This window comes from Pipistrellus hanaki, assembly GCF_964339955.1.
Source record: "Pipistrellus hanaki genome assembly, chromosome: 4".
Taxonomy (NCBI): domain Eukaryota; kingdom Metazoa; phylum Chordata; class Mammalia; order Chiroptera; family Vespertilionidae; genus Pipistrellus; species Pipistrellus hanaki.
The window spans coordinates 28,687,379-28,707,044 of record NC_140506.1 but is presented as its reverse complement, the minus strand read 5'-3'; the positions used below and the strand labels follow the sequence as shown (position 1 = coordinate 28,707,044).

The 19,666-nt window shown below is 37.8% G+C and overlaps 2 protein-coding genes across 5 annotated transcripts in view; one reads left to right on the top strand and one right to left on the bottom strand.

The window, feature by feature from the left end:
* The first annotated feature begins 552 nt into the window (after positions 1-552).
* Positions 553-13,772, top strand: DIMT1 (DIM1 rRNA methyltransferase and ribosome maturation factor). The gene is made up of 12 exons (XM_084880631.1): positions 553-777; positions 1,092-1,165; positions 2,294-2,380; positions 3,999-4,060; positions 4,149-4,242; positions 4,328-4,377; positions 5,505-5,628; positions 5,749-5,841; positions 8,604-8,668; positions 9,552-9,615; positions 11,395-11,501; positions 13,062-13,772. The coding sequence occupies exons 1-12, from the start codon at positions 702-704 to the stop codon at positions 13,102-13,104; spliced, it is 939 nt and encodes a 312-aa protein (XP_084736757.1). The 5' UTR covers positions 553-701; the 3' UTR covers positions 13,105-13,772.
* A 1,136-nt stretch (positions 13,773-14,908) lies between these two features.
* The window catches only part of KIF2A (kinesin family member 2A), a 57,142-nt gene continuing 52,384 nt past the window's right edge, over positions 14,909-19,666 (bottom strand). For all 4 annotated transcript variants that reach the window (XM_084880627.1, XM_084880629.1, XM_084880630.1 and 1 more), the window contains 2 exons: positions 19,073-19,208; positions 14,909-16,621 (listed from right to left, as the gene is read on the bottom strand). In XM_084880627.1, coding sequence (XP_084736753.1) covers positions 16,536-16,621; positions 19,073-19,208 — 222 coding nt within the window. In that variant the 3' untranslated portion in view covers positions 14,909-16,535. The remainder of the gene's footprint in view (positions 16,622-19,072; positions 19,209-19,666) is intronic.

Below are 19,666 nucleotides of genomic sequence, written 5' to 3'. Positions count from 1 at the left end.
AAAGATTAAAAAGGAAGCCCAGTTCTCCTGGGTCAGGACGCGGGACAAACTGTTAAAAATCGAGACTGTCCCGCCAAAGGCGGGATGTCTGGTCACCTTAAACTAGACACTTACTACATTCTACTTTAGAGGATTGCTTTCCAAAGGCAAGTAGAGAAATCACTCCCCCAGAGGGGCAAATTCCTCAACCCAAGATCCTGAGTTTCCCACCCTAACCTGTTCTGGGAATCAGGTGTGAGGTATGGTGATAGAAAGAAACCTTCTTTGACATCAACAGTCCCAGAACCCGGCTTCTGCAAAGCATCCGCCAGGCCTAATCGCATCATAGAATGTACATCTCCACAATATCCTGAGCACCACACCAAAACCTATTGAACCAACAGCGCTCCTTGGGGCGGCAGGCCACGCCCAGACCACAACTAGCCAACCCAAACTTTCAGACTGGGTAGCGCGGTGTCTTCTGGGATCTGTAGTCTTCCAAGGTGAGGCTTTCCTCTAGTTCATGACTACAATGCCCGGCGGCCCCTGGGCTCCAAGGCCGGCCCTCTTCCTGGGGGGCGGGCCCTCGCCTCTCCCCTCCCACCCAAGGGGGCTGGGAGTGGTGCGGTGGTGCGGCCGGCGGTTCCCACGTGGTGCGTGCCTAGGTACCGGGCTCTGGTCCCTGCTGACTTCCGGGGCCTGTGTGCCCGCAGCCGGCAAAAATGCCCAAGATCAAGTCTGGGGCGAGCGGCCGCCGCCGCGAGCGGCAACAGGGCCGGGAGCTGAAGAGCGCGGGAGGTGGGTCCACGCCGCGGGAGCTGGGGTCGGGTCGGGTCGGGTTGGGTCTTCGGAGGGAGCTGGGCCCGGGGCGTGGACCGAGATTGGGGCCGGGCAGTGAGATCTCCGGTCCTTGCTCCGGGGCGCGCAGGTGCTGGGATGCCGGGGCTCGGGCCACAGGCCCTGCGCGCTGACTCTGGCTCCTTCCCGGCAGAGGGGATGGACCGAGCGCGCCAGGCCGGGCTCTTCCGTCCACCTTCGCAGGTGCTTTCTTCTCTGCTTCGGTCTAATACCTAATAGTTGGAAAATGAAGGCTGTTTCATGTTTTCTTTCAGGACTCATGTTCAACACGGGGATTGGGCAGCACATTTTGAAAAATCCTCTTATTGTTAACAGCATTATCGATAAGGTGGGTGTGGAAAAGGAAAGGGAGTTATTAAGTAATTATTACTAGGAGTATTGGAGCGCACAGAAGTTGTGTGGCACAAAGTAAATTCTCTGTAAAGACTTGCTGAATGAACTGAAGAATATTCTAGTTTTCATAAGCTGTCTTTGCCATGATTTGCTTAATTCTGTCGAGCTGGATTTCTACTGGTTCCGAATCATTTTCTTTGTATAGATTTGTATAGATTTACTCATAGCTGGACATTTATTCAATTCCAAATTATTATTATTCCCCAATCACTTTTTCTAGGCACCACCCATGACTGTTCGTTTTTATTTACTTCAGAGCCTAATGATATGTCTAAACAGAGATCTTAGGAAGTTTGTTCCCCCCGAGAAACTTCTATGCTACAATGCAGTTCCACATGTAAAGTCTTTGGAGTAGTCCTGTATGTGTTATTGATGTCCTCTACTGTTTCAGATGTTTGGGGAGGCTAGGACATGAAATGTAGGAGGTGCAAATTACTTTCATGGCCACAAAGGGAGCATCCTGGAGCAGTAGAAAGAGCATTGCATAATTAAAGGACCTCATCTTGACTTGTTACTTGCAAAATGAGGGTGGGTCTAGCTTTTTAATATTTTTGGCTCCTGGATTCCTTTGAGCATCTGATAATAGCTATGGGTCCAGAATACCGCAGCTGTGTGCATACAAACATCTACTACCGCGTGCAATTTCTGGGTACTCCTGCATCCCTGAAAACTTACATGTGTTGAGAATTGAGAAATCCTGGTACAGCACACTATAGTTCTCTGGCAAAATCATTATACATAGTCCTTTCCAGTTTGAATTTGTTGATAACAGAGTTGGTAACAAGATGCTATTGAAATCATTTCCGAGGTAGAAAGCAAAATGTCAATCCTAGAAAGAACTGCTATTCTGGATTTCTGACTCCTCACTATTGTCCCAAGTTAGGAAAAGTGTCAGATTTCCACTTTCACCAAATGTTAGATAATTTTGTTAAGCATGTATATCATGAAGAAATTGCTAAAAATTGAGTTAGAATAAAAGATCTTAACCGAGTGCTTTTTAGCAAGGATATTCTGGTGTAAATTATGTGGTCAGGAAAGCTAAAGTGGTTGTGTTTGCTCGCAGGCTGCCTTAAGACCAACTGATGTGGTGCTGGAAGTTGGACCTGGAACTGGCAATATGACTGTTAAGTTACTAGAAAAGGCAAAAAAGGTAAAAGGATTTCATGTCTGGGATCAGAAATGACTATACGAGTAAGCTCAGGTGGTTTATAAATATAAACACTTTAATTAATTGCTATTATTTTAACAGTAACTCTTAATCCTTTGCTAGAAATTTTATCTAAGAAAATATGGGTGAATGGGTACAGGTGGTCAAAAGGAACAAGCTTCCAGTTATAAAATAAGTCCTGGAAATGTAACGGACAGCATGGTGATTATAGTTAACAATACTGTACTGCGTATTTGAAAGTTGCTAAGAAAGTAGATCTCAAAAGTTTTAATCATAAAATAAACAAAAAATTGTTAACTAGACTTATCTTGGAATCTATACATATTATGTTGTATACCTAAAACTAATATAATGTTATATGTCCACTATATCTTAATTCTTTTAAAGGGGTCAAAAGAAAATGTGGGCTGTATCAGTCAGGAAAACAGAAACCACATTCAATACAGGGAAATTAGTACAGGGAATTGGTTGCATGGTTGTTACAGGACTAAAAGAATAAAATGAGAACATTGAGGGAACCTAAGGATAATAATTGCAAAAAGCAGCTATCACCTCTGGGCTCAGGGAAACAAAGTAAGGAAGTTATTGGAACCTAGGACTTTGGAACCTAAAGAGCTGAAGCACAGGCCCCTGACTTCGGGGTACCACCTGGCCACTGCTAGTGTCTTCTTTCTCTCTCGGCTGACCCAGTTCCCAATGAAATGGAACAATTGTTCTGTCCTCAGGTGGAAGTAGGTAGCACATTTTAAGGCACTTATTTGAAGAGACTTTAGTGAAGAGACTGTTTACAAAATGTGTGGGAATGGGGTTTAAGGGAACCAGTAAGCATTCGTGAAAGACCCAGGGACCAGCGACAGCAGGTAACAGTTGAAAGGACTCAAGGGACAAAAGGAGGGAACTGTGTTATTGAGTCATTGAAGAGGGGCCACTGATAGTGGAACACAGCCATTGCCAGAACACCTGAAAGGCATGGGTGCGCATTAGGAAATACTCGGCCTCTGACCTTGTGCCCTACAACGCTGGTTCCTTTCATTGACTAGTCCCAACTAGAAATCAAGGGCAAGTGGGGGAACGGCACCACTCTACAGGGCACAGGGAAAGCTGGAGAAAGGAACTGAAAGTCAAATAGACTAAGCACCACATACATCTAGTCCGCAGACGTGGTCTTCCTGGAAGTCATTAAACCTCAGCTGATAGTGAATTAAAATTACCTGGTATCCCTTTACATTCAGAAATTATCTATGCTGTGTACACTGAACTTAATAAGTGAAAGAAATGATACACTCATTCTAGGAGCAGTTGTTTTTTTGTGTGTCTGTCTGGAACATTTACTACACAGACTTTTTGTGTATTTTTTTCATCCTCTTTAGTTACAAACATGGAGCCAGATGTGCATGATAATTCTGTCAATTAGTAGGGTAGTCCTTTAGCTGACCACCTTTCTGAGCGGTGTTTTCCATTGTTTGAAATGGTAGTGAGCAGTTGAAAGAATATTGGTAACAGAATTGGGAAAAAGAAATTTAGTTCATGTAAATCATGTAAGAGTTACTATTGAGATAAGAAAAGCTTTATATTCCATAATTATTATTTTTTAATTTAGGTAATTGCCTGTGAACTTGACCCAAGGCTAGTAGCTGAACTGCACAAAAGGGTGCAGGGCACGTGAGTATTCATAATGGAATTAAAGTGCATTTCAATCTCATAAAACAATATTCTTTTATAAGTTTTGTTATTTTGTTTTTATTATCAGACCTCTGGCCAGCAAACTTCAAGTAATGGTGGGTGATGTGTTGAAAACAGATTTGCCATTCTTTGACGCTTGTGTAGCAAATTTGCCTTACCAGGTATGCTTTCAGATTGTTGGGAACATTATATTAAATGTTTCTCTGGTGTGTCTTTCCCAGAAATAACTAGTTAATTCTTTTATAGATCTCTTCTCCTTTTGTCTTCAAGTTGTTGCTGCATCGACCTTTTTTCAGGTTTGTAACCAACACCAAAGTGACTGCCAAACAACTAGAAAAATTGGGATTATGTAGGATAGGATACATGTCTACACATCTATGCAGTGGCTTCTTAAGGTGTTTCTAGGACAATCTAAATCAATCATTTTCAAACTGTAAGCCAAAACCCCCTTAGTGGTTATAAAATAAATTCAGTGGGTCATGATTATCTTTTCAATTTTTTTAATGATATGGAATAGAATATATTAAAGGGTCTTAAGTTCATGTGGCCCAGGTGATTATAGTTTTACAAAACTTTTGCTTAAGTTACATAAGGACATATACATACAGATATTTATGGCCTGGGTGGCAATGTCAAACATATTTCTTAATGTGACTTACAGTCAAAAAAGTTTGAGTCAAAACCTAATTTTGAAGATGATCATTTTCTATGCGAGCCTCCAAAAGCCTGTCATTGCTGGCTGAATTAGAAGGGGGGGGTGGGGGGTGATCTTCATTTCTTAATCTGCTAAATCAGAACACTGATTTCCCAACCCGCCTCAGCTCTTCCACAGAGTGTCTGCACCCCATGGATAGAATTTATCTACTGAGTAAATTTTGTTTGTTTGGGTTTTACTTTCCTAGAAGGGATGAGATAGATTGGTGCTGATCTGAAATACTTTTTCATTTGATCATTGAGGGCTTACATTGGCAAAGGGTGAGAGATATAACCATTATAAAGTGAAAAAGCCTACTGGGGCCGAAACCAGTTTTGTTCAGTGGATAAAGCATCGGCCTTCGGACTGAAAGGTCCCAGATTCGATTCCGGTCAAGGGCATATACCTTGGTTGCGGGCACATTCCCAGTAGGGGGTGTGCAGGAGGCAGCTGATCGATGTCTCTCTCATCAATATTTCTAGCTCTCTATCCTCCCTTACTCTCTGTAAAAAATCAGTAAAATATATATTTTTTAAAAAAAATGCCAACTGGGTCATTTCGCGATAATAAAGGCTGAGTGTTCACCTATCTTCTAACCAGCTGGACTAATAGTCATGAACTGCCGGTGTTGCTTTGCTCTGTTTCCCATTCAAGAAAATCTGTTGAAGTTCAAATATATTAATAGTTGAAAGTGACCATTTTCCTTATTCCTTTTTGTTGTCTTTTCAGATGTGCTATACTTATGTTTCAAAGAGAATTTGCTCTCCGACTGGTTGCAAAACCTGGAGATAAGTTATACTGCAGACTCTCAATTAACACACAGCTGCTAGCCCGTGTGGACCATTTAATGAAAGTAAGTGATGTCACTTAACTCATTCTCTGGCATCTAGCTGTGCCTTCTGTAAGGAGAGCATATTTGATTACTAATTTAGTTATTTTTGAGATGGTTACTAAAACAGTTTCTGATTAACAGGTTGGAAAGAATAACTTCAGACCACCACCCAAGGTGGAATCCAGTGTTGTAAGAATAGAACCTAAGAATCCACCACCACCTATCAATTTTCAGGTGAGGTTAAATACTAGGTCATTCAGTGATGTAGGAAAATGTCCAAGCTGGGAGATACTGAGTCAACCTAAATGTCCTAACAGTAAAGTGTTAATTATGATGCATCCTGTGATGGAGTAGATGGAATAATTTGACTCAAGATAGTTGTGAAGACCACACAAGCACGTGGAAAATGTTTGCAAAATGTCAAAAGATTAGAATTCCATTGCATTTGGTTGAGGATTATAGGTACAGAAAACATTTCTTTTTGAATAAGACTTGGAAAACAAGATGAGGTGAAAATAGTTGTTAGAATAATATTATGAGAAATACTTTTTAATTAAAACTCTTATTTTTTTATTTAAAAAGGGAAGGAAACCAGATCACTTGATATAAAACCTTACTGCAATCACTTTGGATAAGAACATGCTTGTCTAGTCAATAACTGGTGGTAAATGGAATGGCTTGTCAATTACTCCTTCAAAGGAGGCTTAGATGTTTTGCATAGGATATATTCTAAATTATGCTTGTTTGAATCATGTTTTTTTTTTTTATTTTCTTTATTGATTAAGGTATTACATATGTGTCCTTATCCCCCCATTGCCCCCCATCCCTTTCTCATGCCCTCACCCCCCTGGTGTCTGTGTCCATTGGTTAGGCTTACATGCATGCATACAAGTTCTTTGGTTGATTTCTCCCCCTTACCCCACCCTCCCCTGCCTTCGCTCTGAGGTTTAACAGTCTGATCGATGCTTCTCTGCCTCTAGATCTGTTTTTGTTCATCAGTTTATGTTCATTATGTACCACAAATGCGTGAGATCTTGTGATATTTCTTTCTCTTCACTTACCTTAATGCTCTCCAGGTCCATCCATGCTATTGCAAATGATAGGAGTTCCTTCCTTTTTATAGCAGCTAGTATTCTATTGTGTAGAAGTACCAGTTTTTTAATCCACTCATCTGCTGATGGGCACTTAGGTTGCTTCCAAATCTCAGCTATAGTACATTGTGCTTCTGTGAACATAGGGGTGGATATGTCCTTTCCGATTGGTGTTTCTAGTTTCTTGGGATATGTTCCTAGAAGTGGGATCACTGGGTCAAATGTCAGTTCCATTTTTATTTTTTATTTTTATTAAATATATTTTATTGATTTTTTTACAGAAAGGGAGAGGGATAGAGTTAGAAACATCAATGTAAGAGAACTATCAATCAGCTGCCTCCTGCACACCCCCTATTGGGGATGTGCCTACAACCCAAGTACATGCCCTTGACTGGAATCGAACCTGGGACCTTTCAGTCCACAGGCCGACACTCTATTCACTTAGCCAAACCAGTCAATTCTATTTTTTAGTGTTTAGAGGAAACTCCATACTGTTCTCCACAGTGGCTGCACCAGTCTGCATTCCCACCAGCAGTGCATGAAGGTTCCTTTTTCTCCGCATCCTCGCCAGCACTTGTCATTTGTTGATGATAGCCAGTCTGACATGTGTGAGACAGTACGGCATTGTCATTTTGATATGCATCTTTAGGATAATTGGTGACTTTGAGCAAATTTTCATATGTCTCTTGGCCTTTTTTTAAAATTTTTTAATACATATTTTATTGATTTTTTACAGAGAGGAAGGGAGAGGGATAGAGAGCTAGAAATGAGAGACATTGATCAGCTGCCTCCTGCACACCCCCTACGGGGGATGTGGCCACAACCAATGTACATGCCCTTAACCAGAATCAAACCTGGGACCTTTCAGTCCGCAGACCTATGCTCTATCCACTGAGCTAAACCGGTTTCGGCTCCCTTGGCCTTCTTAATGTCCTCTTTTGAAAAGCACCTTTTGCCGAAACCGGTTTGGCTCAGTGGATAGAGCGTCGGCCTGCGGACTGAAGGGTCCCAGGTTCAATTCCGGTCAAGGGCATGTACCTGGGTTGCGGGCACATTCCCAGTAGGGGGTGTGCAAGAGGCAGCTGGTCGATGTTTCTCATCGACATTTCTAGCTCTCTATCCCTCTCCCTTCCTCTCTATAAAAAATCAATAAAATATATATTTTAAAAAAAAAAAAAAGCACCTTTTTAGGTCCATTGCCTGTTTTTGACTGGGTTGTTTATCTTCCTTTTGTTAAGTTGTATGAGTTCCCTGTAAATGTTGGAGATTAAACCCTTATCAGAGATAACATTTGCAAATATATTCTCCCATACAGTGGGCTTTCTTTTTTTTTATTGGTTTCTTTTGCTGTGCAGAAACTTTTTGTTTTGAAGTAGTTCCATTAGTTTATTTTCTCTTTAGTTTCCATTGCCCTAGGAGTATTGGTGAAGATATTGCTTTCGGCATATGTCTGAGATTCTGCCACCTGTGGATTCCTCTAAGATTTTTATGGTTTCCTGTCGTACGTTTAAATCCTTTACACATTTTGAGTTTATTTTTGTGTATGGTGTAAGTTGGTGGTCTAGTTTCATTTTTTGCATGTATTTGTGAATCATGTTTTTTGAAAATGACAGGTGGCATATGACACTTTAGGTGCCAAAATGTGGAAGAATGTATTTTTTTGTAATTGAGGTTAAAAATATTCAGTGAGGTTAAAATATTCAGTGAGGTGTACAAAAGTAAAAAAAAAAAAAAAAAAAAAAGTATATATCTTACTTTGGCATGTGTCAGCCACATCAAGATATAGAACATTTTCATCAACTCCAGAAGGTTTGTTCCAGGTTTATATGTTAGGAGACACAATAATACTTAACAGGCCTAGAAAAGAAGTTTGACATTTTGTAAGAAAATATTCATCTCTTTCAGGAATGGGATGGACTAGTAAGGATCACGTTTGTTAGGAAAAACAAGACACTGTCTGCTGCTTTTAAGTAAGTATTTTATTAATTTATAATGAATAAAGGACCAATGCTCCAGACATTGGGCTGCTAGAATTTTGTCCTTTTCCTGAACATATATATCCTAAGCATGACTGCCCATGTCCCAGACACACTTTACCTTTTAACTGACTTTGTACTTTGGGAGGCAGAATTTAATGAAGTTCCTAGAGTTGGGAATTAGATCAGGTTTATTGGAAAAACAGGAAAAAAACAAAACAAAAACTGACTACAGATCGGCCTACATTTTCCTTGGAAAAATAGTGATGAGGTACCCCTTCACCATTTTTGTAAGATTCATTGTTTTTTATTTACTTGGAAAAATGTAATAGCATTTTGTGTAAAGTTTAATTTTAGATATATACATATATTTAATATATTTTTATTCATTTTAGAGAGGGAGAGAAATATCAGTGAGAGAATCATTGATTGGCTGCCTCCTGCACACCCCCCTACTGGGGATCAAGCCCAAGGCCCCTGGCATGTGCCCTGAGTGTGGGAGTTGAACTATGACCTCCTGGTTCACAGCTTGATGCTCAACCACTGAGCAACACCAGCCCGGTTAGATTTTTTTTTTTTAGGTGAGGTTTTGTGGAGTCTGGAATTTCATTAACACGTTATACGCCATGTCAGTCATCCGTGACTAAAAAGGGAAGGAAGATAAAACAGGCTTAGTGCTTGACGTATTAAGAATTGGAGATGTTTATTAGGACTTTACTTTTTAAATATAACTAGTTTGTGCTTGTTTCTTAAGTTTTAAATATTAATACCCTTTTAGTTTAATTTCACCATAGGAAACAGATTTTTATCTGATAATAAAAGGAAATTGATAATCTCTAATTTTGGAATAATAATACTAATGTCATTTATGCTACAGGTCAAGTGCAGTACAGCAGTTATTGGAAAAAAACTACAGAATTCACTGTTCAGTCCATAATACTGTAAGCAGAAAATGTTTGATTTAAATTTGTTTGTATTTTAAAATTTCCCTCTCTTATTCCTTTCTATCAAGATTCTTTAATTTCATACATTCCATAAAATCCTTAAAAGATCATAAGAAATGTATAACTAGCACAACTTTAACAGGTCAGTGCTCATGTATATTCTGTGGAACAGATCTGAGAAACCTCAGTTATTCCACTCTGTCTTCTTTAACTGCTGATAGCTGTTTCAGCCATAGATTCAACTGAGTTATTTCCTCAAAGGTGTAGGCATGTGCAGTTTGCTCAGCTTAAAATAATTATGACAATCCTTTCTTGTCTGTTGCTCATATAGCAACTATAAATTTAAAATGTCAATACCTAGATTAAAGTAGACCGAATAGCAGATTTCTGGTTGTAAGCCTCATGCCTCTTAATCATTATCACTGCAACATTTTCTTTAATCAGTTTTGTGTCTGTGAGCACATAAACATCTATATATATAAAAGCCAATCAACTGGAACAACCGGTCTCTATGATGCACAGTGTGGCTGTCCAATCAGCCTGAGGGGGGTGGGGCTGGCTGGCCAACCTCCCAGCCCTTCTCCCCCACTGGCCGGCCTCAATCAGCCTTGGTAGGGGCAGGCTGGCTGAACCCCACCCATGCAAAAATTTGTGCACCAGGCCTCTTAATATCCATATATAATGACTATTTATTAGTTCTTTCTAATAAATTAATTAGAGCAGACAGAAAAAAGCAAATTTCCGTTCTAATTTTTGGACTCCTATGGCTTAATATATTACATTGCTACTTCCATTTTCTTTTATAAACAAAAACATTAAACACTGCTTAAGAAAATATTAAGCTAGATTAAGAAAATCTTTGGATGAAAAATGTAAAGTTTGATATATTTAATATTCCTCAAGGGTTGGAGAGGCCATCTCCTTTTTTTTTTTTTTTAATATATATTTTATTGATTTTACACAGAGAGGAATTGAGAGGGACAGAGAGTTAGAAACGTCGATGAGAGAGAAACATCGACCAGCTGCCTCTTGCACACCCCCCACTGGGGATGTGCCCGCAACCCAGGTACATGCCCTTGACCGGAATCGAACCCGGGACCTTTCAGTCCGCAGGCCGACGCTCTATCCACTGAGCCAAACCGGTCCCGGCGGAGAGGCCATCTTTTTAGAGAAAAATTGTTAGGAAAATGACATTGGTGCCAGGAAAAATGTGAGTTGTTTTAAAAGGAGTAACAATTGAAGACTATACTTTCAGGGATCATTTCTATAGTTCGTTAAAAGGAGTAACAATTGCTTTATAATTTAGTTTTAGCTCTAATTATTTTGTTATGAAAAGCTGAAACTGATTTTTAAGGATTTTAAAAATGAGGACAATATTTTTTTAATGTATTTTATTATTGATTTCATAGAGAGAGGGAGAGATAGAAACATCAATGATGAGAATCATTGATCAGCTGCCTCTTGCACACCCCACACTGGAGATCAAGCCGGCAATCCAGGCACGTGCCCTTAATCAGAATCAAACCCATGACCCTTCAGTCCGCAGGCCAACGCTCTATTCACTGAGCCAAGCCGGCTAGGGCGAGGACAAAATTCTTGATCCATTCATTTATTTGAGGACTTCCGAGTATTTGGTATGTGCTAAAGATCAATCACTTGGAGAGGTGCAAGTAATGGACAGGTGGTAACTATTTTATGACTTACTGAACTAAAAAGAAAGAGAGTCAAGGTGACTTCATTAAAGATATGTTGTTCATTTATTCTAAATCTTGATAGATAATACCAGAAGATTTCAGCATAGCAGATAAAATACAGCAAATCCTAACCAGCACAGGTTTTAGTGACAAGCGGGCCCGTTCCATGGACATAGATGACTTCATCAGGTAATTACATTTTTCTTTTCCTAAGTGTTTACATTTCTTGACTGTCACACCTTAAGATGAGAGATTTAAAGGCTTTTAAGTGGTTTAAGGTGCTACCTGGGAGTTATTGCATAGCACTTCCAAGGCATAGAATGGTATTTGGTGTAGAAAATGGAGGCTAGTTAGCTGCAGCAGAATGAACATTTTAAGAACAGTAGTAAATAACAGTCCTAGCCTGGAGATTGCCTGTGTCAATGTGTGTTGGGATGTGTATGGTCCTCCCCTTTAACTTCCTCCTCTGTCTCCTTATTCATAATCTATTGTGGGCAGAAGAATCCTAAGACATGTAGTTGGATCTCACTTTTTTCTTTTTTATGGAAATATTTTTTAAATTGATTTCAGAGAGGGAGAGGGAGAGAGAAACATCAATGATGAGAACCATTGATTGGCTGCCTCCTGCACACCACCTACTGGGGATCGAGCCCGCAACCAGGCATGTGCTCTTGACTGGAATCAAACCCAAGAACTTTCAGTCCCCAGTCCAACACTCTTTCCACTGAGCCAAACTGACTAAGGGTCTTACTTTTTTCTTTATTGGCATAGCGATTGTTAAATAGACCGTAAGCATGAAATAGTTTGTTATAATCATATCTGGTTATCATTTATAATTGCTTTAGTAATATGGTTACTTGTTTTGTAATTATCTGGGCAATGTACACCAAAATTTATTTTCCTTGAATTTTACAAGTCTCATGAAAATAGAATAAGTCTTCAGTTCCCCAGGTAATTATTAACCTGTATTCACTGTTTTTAATCACTGACACTTTGATTTTAGAATAAGTCTTCAGTTCCCCAGGTAATTATTAACCTGTATTCAGTTTTTAATCACTGACACTTTGATTTCCTCATAAACCATCACATAATATAGAAGTTTTTGCATCATTAGCTAAATTATTTTTAAAGCATTAGGGGTTCAATAAAAGAACAAGGGTACAAAACTTTTGGTTACAAAAGTCATTGGTTTGACTTTTCTAAGCTGGAAATATAGTTCTATATAACTAAGACAAGTAAGGTTTACATTTTATATTGGCAGGTTAGGAGTACTACTGAGTCTTTATTCAGTGTTAGTCCTAGGAGTTAAGATATTGCTCATAAATACCTAGCTTCCTTTTTCAGACATTTTAACCCATCCTAAAAATAACATCCATTCTAAATAGAAATATTTCTTTCATTTTCACCAAATTTCTTCCAGTCTTCTTTTTCACTTACCATGTTGAAACAATTGCTAATGAGCTCTTAGGTCTGGGATAACAGAGGTCTATGATACTTTTAATCAAATTCATAATTTAAGACATGCAGGCTATGACAAAAAGAGGTATTAAAAAGAAGGGTTTTAATCACTCTCTTATACATTTAGTTGGCGAATGTTTCTTTTATGACTAGTGTTCAGAGTGGGTGGGCTTCATAGGTTTGCTGATGTGTTCATGTTTTAGAATTCATAACATGGGAACTATATGCACTGTTTGTTTTGTGCTACAGATTAGTTTTTCAATACCATCTTACTTTGGCTTCTTTTTTCAGATTGTTACATGGATTCAATGCAGAAGGTATCCATTTTTCTTAGGTATCTGGAAAACAGAATTTTCAAACTCAAGAAACTTGAATTATATATTTTTAAAAATTTGAGAAGATTGGGACACTGTGCTTGACTATTTTTGATTTAATGCTGTTACTAGTAATTAGTTCAAATTTCTAAGGTAGTTAAGTCAATTTAAGTTCCCAAGGTTTTTTTTCTGTTTATTTTATATCTAATACAGGGCAGGGTCCAGTCTATACATGATAATTTTCAAGAGCCGTAGATACGCACAACTTTAAAACTTATTTCTAAGAGGTTATTGTATAAAGATGTTACTCTTCTGTTTTCTGTGTTATATATTACTGTGAAGACCTCTTTAGGCCTTCAGCTCTTTAGTCCTTTATCCCTCAGGTAAAAGTTAAGTATGCTTAACTGAGTCACATATTCCCCATATCATTTCTTCTTATTATTCATATGTACAGTAAAACAATGTTCTTATATTTTAATTTTGTTTCTTTCTCTGTTTATCCTATACAATTTCTATCACTCCCTACTTACCACTTTACTTATCCTGTAACATCACAGTTACAGAGTTCTGAGTAAGCTTAAGTCTGCTCCTGGACCATGTGGTGCCAGACATATTATTTCTGGGAATGATCCCTTACCTGTAAAATAAGGATGCTCAACTGGAATGTAAAATAAACTATAAGATTGTATGTTTTTTTCTTGTGGAGATAAAAGTTTTAACAAAATTTCCAGAGGTTTTTAGAAATCAGAACTTCATTTAAGATACCTGCCCATCAATTTCAAAACAAAACTCAACCAGTAATTTTCCCACAAGAACTGGCTCTCAGAATTTCTCCTATAATTTTTGGATAATTAAAATTTCCAGCACTCTTATATACGTGATGCTTAACTATAATCTATTTAAAATGTAAGGTTGATAATTTCAATAGATGTAATAACCATATCTTAGTTACTATGTCTAAATCATTATCAATATAATATTGTTAATGTCCTTTAATAAAGAATTATATATAATAGTTGGTTATTTTATTTATGTAAAGAAATAAAAATATCTTCATTCTTTATACCTAACAGAAGTGTTTCAAAAAGGAAGTTCATTTGTGTACCTAAACAGATTTTTTTTTGAAATATGACTTCAAAATGATATTAAGCATACCTATATAATGATCATGTATTTTTATTACTTATTAATAAGAATACCAGCTTTCAAGTCTGAGGAAGTAAAGAATGTTTAATTCATATCCAAAAATTTTTTAAATAGCTGTATCAAGCCACTTTTGGTATATATAAATATTATACTTGGGTAGGTTTAAATATAAAAAATTACTTTGCAAAATTCACTTGTACTATTTCTAGTCTTACAGGAAAATTTAAAGATGTATTCATTCAGCTTAGGCTAAACCTTAGTAATTGCTGAGTTTTAGTCTCTTTTCTGGCCCTTAGCTTCCCTATCAGTAAAATGAGTACTGGATTATATCACCAGTATAATTATACTTTTTTGGTGTGCTGATTTTTCACATACCTTGATTACTGATCAGAATGAAGCCATTATAGAATAAAGAAGCACATTTAAATATAAGGGGACCTTCTAGAGACACTATCTCCTATTTTAAATAAGACTAATCTGTTGTGCTTTACAATAAGCAAACTCAAATCTTTTTATTGTCTTTTGAAGGTTGGTTAGGCTCAAAAACTGCCTTTTTAAACAGCCTCTGCAAGGTCAATAGTTTTCCATTCTTCCTCTTCTCTTTGAAATAAACACAAATAGAACATATCTTACAGCTGAAGAAAAGCTGAGTCTCTTTCAAAACAAAGGTCTCTAAACTCATTCCATAGATTCCATTTATTAATAAGCACATTGTGAAAATCTACATTTGTTCTAGATTTCAAGTTTACAGAGGAGCATTTCACCATGGTATTAGGATTTCCCACAACTACCCTCTGAGTTGTCTGAAGTGAAGTAGCGAATCTGGCTCATGTGACTAGTATTCATAGCTTCCCTGTGGCTCAAAGGAATGAGCTATTACTTTCCTAGAGTAAGTCAAAACAAAATATCCTTGGGAGATTTTGTTGTTGTTAATATACTCCTGGATTCTCCTAGGAGCTGAGGGAAATGTCCTAGAGAGATATATAAATTGTTTTAACAAAATATTTACATGAAAAGTAGCCAGTTTTCTTCCTTGGAGTAGCAATCTGTAAAAATAAATGTTACCATTTAAAAAGTAGCACATCCTAGACCAATTTATTGGTGAGAATTTGGTGGTTCTCACCAAGTAATGGTGAAACATCATACATTAGGTAATGGACGGAGCTTAAGTTAGATCTGCCTTTTATGGCAAAGTCAACTCTTTAGCTTAATTCTCTTTTAAGGGAGTTATGTACTGTTTATACTTGGCTTAAACTAACAGTTCTATTACAGACTACTTCCAATGTATTATGTAAATGTTCATGCATCAGCAGCCAATTTTCTTTAACAGTACATTTAAAAGGTACCTTTTGGGATGCTAATGGACACTTCAACTTAAGTAATGGTATTGGTAAGGAGCAAATTGCACTATTAGTCTTGTTAATAACACACTGGGACACACTGCATATATATGTATTATCCTAAGATAAAACTCTTCTCAGAATTCCATTACTTTTTATTATACACCAACTAGTTTATATTTTCTTTACAAAGAAAATGCTAAGAAAATTATATCCACATGTTAAAAGTTTTAAAACCATAATTCCAGATTTCTTTACATATAAGATGGAGTGGTCCAGCAGCTATGTCCACTGTCACAGACTTTAGTTCCATTCAATGATATGGCACATCCTGCAAAATTAACTAGCAACACAAAAAAAAAAAAAAAAAAAAAAAATGCCTCAAATACAGTAAAAATGTACACACAATAAAGGTAATTTACAATGACAAATAAGGAATGTAATTTAACTTGGCTGTGCATCAGAAATTCAGGGTCAATAGCCTTAGTCAAGGCACAAAGCAGAAAGGTGAGCACAGCTGTCCCTAAGAGCGGCACAGTATGTACAATCACAGATGAGGTATGCATGCACACAAAGGATTTAAAACTGCTCAGTCTTGCTACGAAAATTGAACTGAGTTAAAAGGAAATGCTGTGGCTCTCCCCTACTATTCACCCCTGGATCAAGTCCACAATCTTACTTCATCATGTAGAAAATAAAATTGGCAAGGATCTCCAAAAGTAAATCACTATTTGGGGAAATGAAACAAAATGCTTCACTATTCCCAAATCTTGGTTGTGCCTTCTAGACTAGAAGCATTTTGAAGACAAAGTTGTGTTTCACAAAACTGAAATGTCATTCGGGTGAAGGGACAAGACATTTTCCACAGACACTTAAAATTTCAAACTTTCAAATGGCCCTTACAGCTGAACCTTGTATGTTAAAACAGTGAGGGTTCTGGGGATCCTTTAGCAGCAAATGCCAACTTAAAGGGCACGGGGTCTCTTAGGGTTGATTTGCTTGCTGGCCTGTTCTTCTTCTTGTAGAGCTGCACGAAAAGATTTCACTTTATCTTGGAAAAAGAAAAGAACAGGGAGTAAGTATTGCATCACAGGCAACACAGTATACAACTTATGGGTATCAAGTTGGCTCTCTTATTTCATAATCTTAACCCAAGATTTTTCCTTTTGTTTTTTGTTATCAAAAAACTCAGAACTAAATTCAGTGCTCAACCATAGCAACAGTTTCATTATAGATTCCTAGAAATACTTGCATTTGCTATTGTCAACAGGTTTCTGGTTGGCATTTTTTACAGTGTTTAATTTTAATTTGTATTACTTTCGGAGGGTAGACAGGCTTTATATGTATGTAAAATATGTATTCATGTCCAAAAGGAACATTATGAATCTTATTAAACTGTAGAACAGACATTCCTTCTCTCAATGTTAGAAAACTTCTACTCACTCCCAATGACTATTGTATCTTTTTAAGCTATGAATTTTAAGAAAGAAATAATGGCTAGAGAAGGGGGTTTCAGGGTAATGCATTTCTTGGTCTTAAAATTCTATTACCCAACTACCATATACTGAGAGTCATTTAAGAATAGAAAATAGCTAAGTAAATTGGGAGAGGCATCTTCCTATAACAATCATTCTCAGCCTGGGTGATTTTAGCCCCACCCTCCTTCTCTGGGGACATTGGATAATGCCTACAGAACCTTTTGATTGTCACAACTTTAGTTCGGAGTGGTGCTACTGTCATCTAGTCTGGAAACCAGGATGCTGGGTAAACATTGTGCAATGTACAGGACAGCACCCCTCCACAGAATTATCCAACTTACAATATCTTCAGAAGAAAGCTGCAAATTTATTTCCTTCTTTGGAAATACAACAATGTTTTTAAAAAGTTGACTTTTCTAAAATTTAGTCAGGAAATTAAGGATTTCTCGATCTGTTGACTGCTAATATAATGGCCCTTAAACTAATTAATGCCAAAATTATGCCTGGATGATAAAACATAAGAAAAAGCTGAATAATACACAACTGGACAGTAATTCCTTAAAAGTTACAGATATGCTTGATGTACATGAATGAGAAAATTAAGGAAAAGAAGTAAATTAAGTTGAAAGCTACATATAAGCAGAAAAAAAACTTGAATGCTATGCTCTATCTTCTGAATAAAATGCATATAGAAAAGCTGCTTATGAGTTATGGAAGATTAGAAAAATGATCAAAACACTTTAATCAAAGCTTGAACATGAAAAACAAAAGTACTAGTGAATTTTAGAAACCCTACATTTGCACAACAAATTGGGGAAATCCTGACCCCATATATATGACGTTATGACCGAACAACTGGAATGACCCGCCAACCGGTCACTATGACACACACTGATCACCAGGGAGTAGATGCTCAAAGCAGAAGCTGCCCCTGGTGGTCAGTGCGCTCCCACAGCCAACCTCCTGTGGCCAGCCAACTGCCTGTGGTCCCTCCCCGCAGCCAGCTGGCCCTCATCAGCCCCTGGTGCTAAACCTGCTTCTAAGGTCAGGTTTTCTTACGTAGCAGAGCAGTTCCCTCACTGCGATCTATTGAAAGTCAGCCCTGGACACAAAGGTTTGTCTCACTCCTGTCCTCTCCCTTCCCTGGGGGCCGCCTGCCTGCCCAACCTGCCACGATTGCACGGCAAGGGAAGGAGGAGCGGGGAAGATAGGGAACCTTGGGGTGGCAGGGCACCAACGGCAGCACTGGTGTCCCTTCCTTCCGTGCCCGGCCTGGCAACCATCACCTCCTCTCCCGACCTCACTAGGGCCCATAAATCTCTAGTAGGATATGGTATCAACCAATCTCACAAAGGACCTATTTTTTAAAATTAAGCAGCTTATTTGGTGCTAAAAACTAGCAATTTCAATTTTCATTTTGGTTTTATGTTGCACTGCATGTACACACTGATGCCCACTCGGGTATAAATGGAGACAGCTAATTTGCTAATGCCTAAAAAAATTAGCACATACAGTAAATAAATGCATATCTGAAGCTGCAGATAAGCTCATTAAAAAGCCAAGCACACATTACATGTGAACAAGCCACATACTTCTTGAAATCTTCCTCTTTTTCAAAACAAGTGTTCAAAGGAAAAACATGAAATAAGCTGCATAGAAGGATATAGGTAGGTGGCTATAGAAAGAAGACCCTGAATAGATTTAATCCAAGGAAAATAATTCTGAAAAGCACTGGCTTACTAACTAAAATGATAAATGGGTCTATAAAATTTACAAATTTCTTAAAGTTCCTTCTAATCTTATTTTCTCAAAAGATTGAAAGAAAAAAAAGACTAGAGAGCACTTGAAATGGTACTCTCCATGTTTCTTTTTCAAAAACAGAATGGTTGGTGTATCTATATACCTCTAAAAAGATGTTAAATGTTGCCCATAATTTCCACTTCAGATGCTCTCTTGCAATATGAAATCCTCCCACTAAATACATACAAATATTAAGCAGATTAAAAACATTAAAAAAGAATTACCCCGCAGCTCAGTTAAAATGTCTATTTTTTGCTCAAGAATAGCTTCAAGTTGTGTAGCATATGAATCTACATCATAGTCCACTTCTTCAGTCATCTCTAGAAGAGCCTTTTCATCTTCTAGCCATCGAATAGATTCCTAAAAGGATAAAAATTCAATTAATCCAGTAAGGCACTTTGTAAGAAAAAACCAATTTACAAATTCTACATATGTTAAAAATCATCAAACACACTCAAGATGGTATTCTCTAAAATATTACTAACCATAAAACATCTTCATTTACCGAGTAACATTAATATTTCTAGATTCAAATACAAATATCATAGAACAAGCAAGATGGCTTCATGGAATGAATGAAACACCTAAGTACTAAGTATCAATGAGCGGAGTCTCAAAACCTCAAGAGCTATCCCTAAAGCAGGAAAAAAATGGATGTAAGAAAGCTACTGAGCAATCCAATGACATCTATGATAGGCTTAGAACTTGTACATTATCTGGAATTAACATGTCCATTGGAGCCACACAGTTGGACCAAGAGGTAGCCCTAAATTCAAAACACTCGTTCTTCAAAATTATTGTGATTCTAAGAACCAATG